Below are 9,302 nucleotides of genomic sequence, written 5' to 3'. Positions count from 1 at the left end.
CTGGAGTGCAGTGGTGTGATCTTGGCTCACTGCAACCTCTGCCTCCCAGATTCAAGCGATTCTCCTGCCTCAGCCTCCCAAGTAGCTGGGACTACAGGCATGCGCCACCACGTCCAGTTAATTTTTTTGTATTTTTAGTAGAGATGGGGTTTCACCATGTTAGCCAGGCTGGTCTCGAACTCCTGACCTCAGGTGATCCACCTGCCTGGGCCTCCCAAAATGCTGGGATTACAGGTGTGAGCCACCATGCCCAGTCATTAATTTATTTTTTTTTAGAGACAAAGTCTTGCTCTGTTGCTAAGGCTGGCATGCAGTGGCATGATCATAGCTCACTGCAGCCTTGAATTCTTGGGCTCACGCGATTCTCCTGCCTCAGGCTCCTGAGTTGCTAGAACTACAGGCATGTACCAACACGTGTGAAGTTTGTATGCATGGAGTTTTCACCTAATTTTTTAAAGCTTTTTAAAGATATGGGATCTTGCTATGTTGCCCAGGTTGGCCTCAAACTCCTGGCCTCAATCGATCCTCCCTCCCTGGCCTCCCAAAGCACTGGAATTACAGGTATGAGCCACTGGGTCACAGCTCCAGACACCTTTTCAAGGCAAGTAGGAGCCAACCCAGGTGGGAGGCGGCCTCTCTGATTCCCACCTGCTCCGTACCTAGATTGTTGTCTGTGAGGACCTCCTTCACCCTCTTGGTGATGGAGTACGTGTCCAGCTCGGGGGACATGGCAACGATCTCCTGGATGCCCCCTGGGGCCTGGCCGCCCGAGTACATCTTCCCGCTCAGCGAGGAGCTGGAGCGGCCCTCTGGCTGCTGGTTCTCCTTGCTGCTCTCCAGGGACAGGCTCAACGGCTCCTGGGAGCTCTTCTCAGGCTCTGTGGGGCTGGGGGGTGGGGATGGTGAGGACCTTGGTTCTGTGGGACTGGCTGTGGGCCACAGAGAAAGAGAAGGCGGTTACTATAATCTGGCACAGACACATCCAGTTTCGGGAAGCTTGCTTCTTACAGCCAAGAGTTGCCAACCACCCATTTTGCAACCACTGTAGTAATAATCACTCAGGTAGGGACCACCCTGGATGCTAAAACTAGTGGATGAAAGTTTGATGAGGACTAGACTGGTATATTTACAAAGTCTCCAAGTATCTCCCCACATGATGCTTAGTAATTTTTTTTTTTTTTTAGACGGAGTCTCGCTCTGTTGCCCAGACTGGAGTGCAGTGGCGTGATCTCGGCTCACTGCAACCTCTATCTCCCGGGTTCAAGTGATTCTCCTGCCTCAGCCTCCCAAGTAGCTGGGACTACAGGCATGTGCCACTACGCCCTGCTAATTTTTTGTATTTTTCGTACAGTTAGGGTTTCACCATGTTAGCCAAGATGGTCTGGATCTCCTGACCTCACGATCCACCTGCCTCAGCCTCCCAAAGTGCTGGGATTATAGGCATGAGCCACTGCACCTGGTTGATGCTTAATAATTACAAAGGGAAAAGTAGCCACTTCACAGCAGAGAGACCTGGTTGGACTCTCTCTCTGTCACCCAGGCTGGAGTGCAGTGGTGCGATCTCAGCTCACTGCAACCTCTGCTTCCTGGGTTCAAGTGATTCTCCTGCCTCAGCCTCCTGAGTAGCTGGGATTACAGGTGCTGGTGGGCACCATCTTAACCAATGATCCAAGTTACTATCATCAATCACAGGATGAGTTGGCAACGTGGGCCTCCTGAGAGGATGGCCTGAAAAGGACACGGCATCACTTCTGTGATATTCCCAGCCCCAAGTACACAGCTCGAATCTGATTTCGAGGGAACATCAGGCAACCAAACTCAGACTGTCCAGGAAGTAACAGCCTCTACTCTTCAGAAAGGGCAACACTAGAAAAAAAAGAAAGGCAGAACTGTCCAAATCAAAACATGAAAACTAAACACAAGTGATCTCGAATCTCATCCTGGACAGGGAAAAGAAATTTACATATTTTATTTAATTAATTCATTTTGAGACAGGGTCTTGCTGTGTTGCCCTGGATGGAGTGCAGTGGCTTGATGATAACTCACTGCAACCTCGACCTCCTGGGCTCAAGTGATCCTCCCCGCTTAGCCTCCCGAGTAGCTGGAACCACAAGTGTGCATCACCATGCCCGGCTAATTTTTCTTTTTTTTCTTTTTTTTGTATTTTTTAGTAGAGACGGGGTTTCACCGTGTTAGTCAGGATGGTCTCGATCTCCTGACCTCGCGATCCGCCCGTCTCGGCCTCCCAAAGTGCTGGGATTACAGGCTTAAGCCACCGCGCCCGGCCTAATTTTTCTTTTTTTGAGACAAGTCTCACTCTGTCACCCAGGCTGGAGTGCAGTGGAGTGCTCTCGGCGCACTGCAACCTCCACCTCCCGGGTTCAAGAGATTCTTGTGCCTCAGCCTCCCCAGTTGCTGGAATTATAGGCGCACGCCACCACACCCGGCTAATTTTTGTATTTGTAGTAGAGACGGGGTTCCACCATGTTGGCCAGGCTGGTCTCAAACTCCTGACCTCAGTGATCTACCTGCCTCGGCCTCCCAAAGTGCTGGGATTGCAGGCATGAGCCACAGCGCCTGGCCAAGATTTATATGTTGTATCTAAAAATTTACATAACATATAAAGGATATTACTGGGACAACTGAAGAAACCTGAATATAGATGGTAGGATACATGCCAGTATTTTACCACTGTAAAATTTCTTGTTTTTGGAAAGCACTTGCTGAAGTATTTAGGGCTAAAGGGACAAGATGTCAACGAATTCCTCAAATGGCAGAGAAAGAGCATGATTGTGGCAAAATTAATAACTGTTCAAACGGGGTACAGTACAGGAAGTTTGCTGTTCTTCTGTTTCAATTCTTCTGTAAATCAGAAGTTACCTCAAAACGAAAAGTTAAATAAACGGCAACAACTAAAGAAGTCAGCAATGATCTACAAGATCAACCACAGGAGACTGGCTGAATAACATACGGGAAATCCCTGCAGTGGGCTCTTCCGAGGCAATGAAAGAAAATGTAATGAAAAGATGTCCATAGTGCAATGCCACATTTAAAAAGCTGGACTGGGGACGGGTGCAGTGGTTCATGCCCGTAATCCCAGCACTTTGAGAGGCCAAAGTGGGTGGATCACCTAAGGTCAGGAGTTGGAGACCAGCCTGGCTAAATGGTGAAACCCATCTCTACTAAAAAATACAAAAATTAGCTGGGCATGGTGGCGCATGCCTGTAATCCCAGCTACTCGGGAGGCTGAGGCAGGAGAATCACTTGAACCTGGCAGATAGAGCCTGCAGTGAGCTGAGATCACACCACTGCACTCCAGCCCGGACAACAGAGCAAGACTCTGTTTCAAAAAAAAAAAAAAAGCAGACAGATTTTTAAACTACATTTTTCATTTTTTTTCTTTTCTTCTTTTATTTTTGAGATGGAGTCTCACTCACTCTGTCAACCCAGGCTGGAGTGTAGTGGCATGATCTTGGCTCACTGCAACCTAGCCTCCTGAGTTCAAGTGATTCTCCTGCCTCAGACTCCCCCATAGCTGGGATTACAAGCGTGTGCCACCACGCCTGGCTAACTTTCGTATTTTTAGTAGAGATGGGGTTTCGCCATATTGGCCAGGCTGGTCTTGAATTCCTGACCTCAAGTGATCCACCCACCTCAGCCCCCCAAAGTACTGGGATTACAGGCTTGAACTACCATGCCTGGCCCATTTTTCATTTTTCAAAAGACATTTTGTGTGAATATATATTGGAAAAATGATGTGAAAGATATCTGGGGCTTGTGATCTCGGGTGGATGAATTTGCCAAGCCTCCGTCCTTGCAGCTGTTAAATGGGGCCATAAGACACGTAGCATTACACACACACTGACCCTACTTGGGGCCATCGAGGGCCTCCATTAGATCACATGAGGCAAGGGCCCACCTCCACCTCCTCCACCACCTCTACCTCCTGGAGCATTAGAGGCACCCATGGGAGTCCCAGTGTGGGCTGAGCCTCCTGAGAAACCAGGACACGTGGGGGCGTCCCCAGGGAGGCAGCCCTAACGGGTTGGCAAGCATGGTGTGTGGTCTAGGAATCCCAGCGCTGGCCACACCTAATCCCAATAGAAAAAGATGCCTCTTCCTTGAGGCATTCGACTGCCGCCTGCTGGAAAGTTGCTAAAATAACCATTAAAATGTATGACAGCTAAAAGAAAAGGGAGCAATAGCTTTACTTTCAGAAAAGACATCTGGAGCCCAGGAAGGGCTCCTTCCTTCTCTGTCGTGGGTGAGTCGGTCACATGGATCAGACCACGCCTATGCTCCAGAATCATCAATGGCTCCCCATTGCCCCTTGCACAAGAAATGTCTATCACCTTGTCTTGCTGATTAAGGCTCTGAACTCCCTTGTCCCTGCCTACCCCGCCAACTGGAGCTACAGCATCCCCCTCACTCCCCTTCACAAACATCTAGGCTCCTCTCTAAGCCCCTGTGTCTTTGCTCAGGCTGGTCTTGCCATCCTGAGGACTTTTCTTCTAATCCTGAATGCCTAAGCATTCCTCAAGACTCAGTCCTAAATGTCCCTTCCCTGAGGTCTATTAGACCTTTGGGGTCTAATAGCACCTTGAGTATATATTGTCACAGTTTGCTATAATTTCTTGCTTGGGCCAGATCTCTTCCTTACTGATGACAATGATGATGACGCTAATAAATTCCCTTTATTGAGTACTTACTACATGCCCAGTGTAGTATTATGTGCTTTATGCCTATGATCTCTTTTTAATTTTTTTTTTTTAAACAGAGACAGGGTTTCACTATGTGGCCTAGGCTGGTCTCAAACTCCTGGACTCAAGTGATCCTCCTGCCTCGGCCTCCCAAAGTGTTGGGATTACAGGCGTGGGTCACTGCGGCTGGCCAATGCTCATGATCTCAAGTGACCCTCATGACACCTCTAAAAGGTAAGTACGATGTCATCCCATTTTATGGATGAGGAAACTGAGGTTCAGAGATGTTAGGCAACGTGTCCAAGATCACACAGCAATAAATGGCAAAGCCAGGACTTGAGCTGGGGTTGGATTATGCCCCACACTGTCCTCTCATCTACCAACTGTGAGCCCCTTGAAGGCAAGGACTACAAGTTAGTCACAGAGGAGTCCCCAGAGCCTGGGGGTAGGGCAGGGGCTCTGAGCAGATGCCTATGGAGTATTTTCAGCCAGGATCCCTGAGTACTCCTGAAAAGGGCAAGGTGAAGCTCCAGAGTTCCAAGTAGCAGCATCACAGCCCTTTGTGACCGTGGGCTCTCAAGAAGTCTACTGTGCCCCCTGCCCCAAGTGAGCTGATCCTGGCCATCCAGGTGGCATCCGTGTGATGCTGAGGCTGATGTGGGCATGTCCCAGGCTCACTGTTGCCAGCACTGATGCCATGCTGGTGTGGGAGGGCCAGTCTGGGAAAGTGAGAGTCTGTCCCAGGTATCTGCCCACTGTTGGCAGCAGGAGAGGGGCCGGGGCCAGCTGGAAAACTGACGGTCTTTGGGCCGGGCACAGTGGCTCACGCCTGTAATCCCTGCCCTTTGGGAGGCCAATGCGGGTGGATCACCTGAGGTCAGGAGTTTGAGACCAGCCTGGCCAACATGGTGAAACCCATCTCTACTAAAAATACAATAAATTAGCCAGGTGTGTTAGCACACACCTGTAGCCCCAGCTACTCTGGAGGCTGAGGCAGGAGAATTGGTTGAACCTGTGAGGCAGAGGTTGCAGTGAGCTGAGATCGCGCCACTGCACTCCAGCCTAGGTGAAAGAGCGAGACTCCACCTCAAAAACAAACGAAAAAAACCACAAAAAACTGAGGGTCTTTGAAGGCGTCTGCCTCTTGGAAAACTGTCTGCACCCATGTCCCAACCTAGAGGGTCAAGAAGCGAAGCGAACAGGATGACATGGAGATAAACTCAGATGACTGGCAGGAAAGAACAGAGCCACCCCCGAATCCCACTCCCCCAGGCAGAAACCCACCTTTCTGACTCCTCGCACTTTGAGAAAGCGATGGAAAGGTTCAGAAATTATCTCTATCAGGAGGAGTGTGCTAAGTACAGGGCTGCGGGGTCACATGTGAACAACTGGGTTGTCTGGAGAGGGAGGTGATGACAGGGAGAGGTGGGGTCTTCCTGCCTTGGTGGGCTTGAGGGTGGGGCGCTAGACCTGGCTGTGGGCAGCTGGGGACAGAGGAGAGAGTGATCAACCCGTCCCACTCTGCCTGGGACTTTCCTTATTTTACTACAGAAAGTTCCAGATCCTGGGAAATCTATCTCTCCTGGAGAGATAGAGACGGTGCAAGAGAGATGGAAAGAGAGCCCTGGAGGGACAAGGAGGGTCAGGGAGCGAGAGACAGAGCAAACAGAGGGGGAGAGAGAGAGTGAGAGAGGTGGGCGGGGGGAGGGGAGACAGAGAGAGAGAGAGAGAGAGAGAGGTGAATAAAAAAAATGCAGAGTGAGAAAAACAGAAAGAAGACATTGGAGGTGAATGGGTGCAGTGGCTCAGGCCTGTAATCCCAGCACCCTGGGAGGCCAAGGTGGGTGGATCACCTGCAGTCAGGAGTCCAAGACCAGCCTGGCCAACGTGGCAAAACCTGTCTCTTCTAAAAATGCAAAAAAATTAGTTGGGTGCCTGTAATCCCAGCTACTTGGGAGACTGAGGCAGGAGAATTGCTTGAACCCGGGAGCCGGAGGTTACAGTGATCACACCATTGCACTCCAGCCTGGGCGATAGAGTGAGACTCTGTCTCAAAAATAAAAATAAATAAATAAATAAATAAATAAATAAATTGGAGGAGAGAGACAGAGACCAGAAGAGAGACAGAGGGAAGAGAGGGACTGTGTATGGGGACAGGACAGGGCTTCCTTGACTGTTTGAGAGTTCTGAGAAGCCTCAGATGGAAGGGTCTGGAATACTGATGCTGCCACGGTGGGTAGTGCTGATTACACCTGGGACTGCGCCTGGCAGTGGGCATGGGGATAAGGGCATGCTTTATAACTCTCCCATGGCATCTGGCTCAACCTCAGTAATGGGTATGGTCAGGGCTCCAGCGCTGGTCCCTGCCCGTCTCAGCAGCCAGGGCGTACACATGAGGGGCTGGGACAGGTCCTGACACCCAGCCCCACAGCCAGACTCTGTGGGACTTTGTGGGCAATGGATACACCCTTTTGCTTCCAGGCCCAGTGGGTTATGAACAAGCAGAGGCTGTGAGGGTGGATCTGCCATCACCACCCTCTCCCTAGGGCCAGCAGTTACAGTAGCCACTTCTAGGCCTGATTCCCTGATTATTATTATTATTGCTTTTGAGACAGGGTCTCGCTCTGCTGTCCAGACTGGAATGCACTCACTCCAGTTCACTGCAGCCTTGACCTCCTAGGCTCAAGCAATCCTCATACCTCAGCCTCCTGAGTAGCTGGGACTACAGGTACCCGCAACTACGCCCGGCTAATTTTTGTATTTTTGTAATTTTGTATTTTGTAGAGAAGAGGTTTTGCCATGTTGGTCAGGCTGGTCTTGAACTGACCTCAAATGATCTGCCTGCCTTAGCCTCCCAAAGTCCTGGGACCACAGGCGCGAGGCACTGCGCCTAGCCTTGCCTTCCTATTCTGGGAGAGAAGGGGACCCCCCCACCGCCACCTCTACTCACATCCCTTCCCAGGCTGTGCATGGTCCCACCTCCTAGCCGCTGCCTGTGCTGTTCCTTCCACAAGGAACACCATTCTCCATCTTCTCTGTTTACCTCTATCCTACCTGTAGTCAAATCCTTCCATGACAATAAAATTCAAAACCAAAACAATCAGACACTGGGGAAATGCAAATAAAAACTACAGTGAGATACCACTTACACACCCACCAGGATGGCTAGTGCCAACAAATGGGACATAACCCATGTTGGTAAGGACCTGGAGAAATAGAAACTCTTTGAACTTCCTCAGTAAGTTAAACACAGAGTTACCATATGATCTAGCCAACTGTACTAGATATATGACCAAAGAACTGAAAATGGAGGTTCATACACAAATATGTACACAAATTTTCATAGCAGCATTATTCAAAATGCCAAAATGGGGTCTAGCCATACAATGGAATATCATTTAGCCACAAAAAAGGAAGGAAATTCTGTTGCATGCTACAGCTTGTATGAGCTTGAAAACATGTTAACTGAAAGAAGCCAGCTACAGAAGGTCAAGTAGTACAGGATTCCATCTACATGAAACATTCAGACGAGGCAAATGCAGACAGAAAGAAAGCGGAGTTCCAGGAGCTGGGGGGAAGGAGGATGGGCAATGACTGCTGGATGGGTATGGGGTTCCTTTTTGGGGTGGTGGGAATATTCTGGAATTAGATACAGGTGATGGTCACACACCTTGTACACTTCAAAAATGGTTTAAAAGGTACATTTAATGTTATGTGATTTTTTTGTTTGTTTGTTTGTTTGAGACAGAGTCTCACTCTGTCACCCAGGCTGGAGTGCAGTGGTGCCATCCCGGCTCACTGTAACCTCCACTTCCTGGGTTCAAGTGATCCTCTCGCCTTAGCCTCCCGAATAGCTGGGATTACAGGTGCCTGCCACCACGCCCGGCTAATTTTTGTATTTTTAGTAGAGACGGGGTTTCTCCATGTTGGCCAGGCTGGTCTCAAATTCCTGGACTCAAATGATCCGCCCGCCTCGGCCTCCCAAAGTGCTGGGAATACAGGTGTGAGCCACGGTGCCCATCTGTTATGTGAATTTTACCACAATGAAAAAGTTAGTTAAAACATAACACCACAGACCAGGCACAGTGGCTCACCACTCCAGCTTGGGTGACAGAGTTAGACTCTTTCTCAAAAAAACCAAAAACCAACCCCTCCCCCACCACAACACAATAAAACAAAAAATCAACCCCTCCCCCACCACAACACTGTAAAACAAAAAACACCCCCCACAACACTACACAACAAAAAACCAACCCCCTCCCCCACCACATTACAAAACAAAACAAACCCCTCCCCCACCACAACACTATACAACAAAAAACCAACCCCTCCCCTACCACACTATAAAACAAAACAAACCCCTCCCCCACCACATTATAAAACAAAACCAAACCCTTCCCCACCACAACACTATACAACAAAAAAACCAACCCCTCCCCCACCACAACACTATACAACAAAACCAACCCCTCCCACCACAACACTATACAACAAAACCAACCCCTCCCCCACCACAACACTATACAACAAAACCAACCCCTCCCACCACAACACTATACAACAAAACCAACCCCTCCCACCACAACACTATACAACAAAACC

At 49.5% G+C, this 9,302-nt stretch overlaps 1 protein-coding gene across 1 annotated transcript in view; it reads right to left on the bottom strand.

Annotated features, from left to right (window-relative positions):
* Positions 1 to 9,302, bottom strand: part of CUX2 (cut-like homeobox 2) — a 349,283-nt gene that overhangs the window by 29,193 nt on the left and 310,788 nt on the right. The window contains exons 23-24 of the mRNA XM_011997935.1: positions 6,063 to 6,184; positions 660 to 929 (exon numbers count right to left, since the gene is read on the bottom strand). Of these exons, the coding sequence (XP_011853325.1) occupies positions 660 to 929; positions 6,063 to 6,184 (392 nt within the window). The remainder of the gene's footprint in view (positions 1 to 659; positions 930 to 6,062; positions 6,185 to 9,302) is intronic.

Source organism: Mandrillus leucophaeus, unplaced genomic scaffold (genome assembly GCF_000951045.1).
Source record: "Mandrillus leucophaeus isolate KB7577 unplaced genomic scaffold, Mleu.le_1.0 Scaffold55, whole genome shotgun sequence".
Taxonomy (NCBI): domain Eukaryota; kingdom Metazoa; phylum Chordata; class Mammalia; order Primates; family Cercopithecidae; genus Mandrillus; species Mandrillus leucophaeus.
The sequence above is the reverse complement of the archived record's forward strand: the minus strand, read 5'-3'. Positions and strand labels throughout refer to the sequence as shown.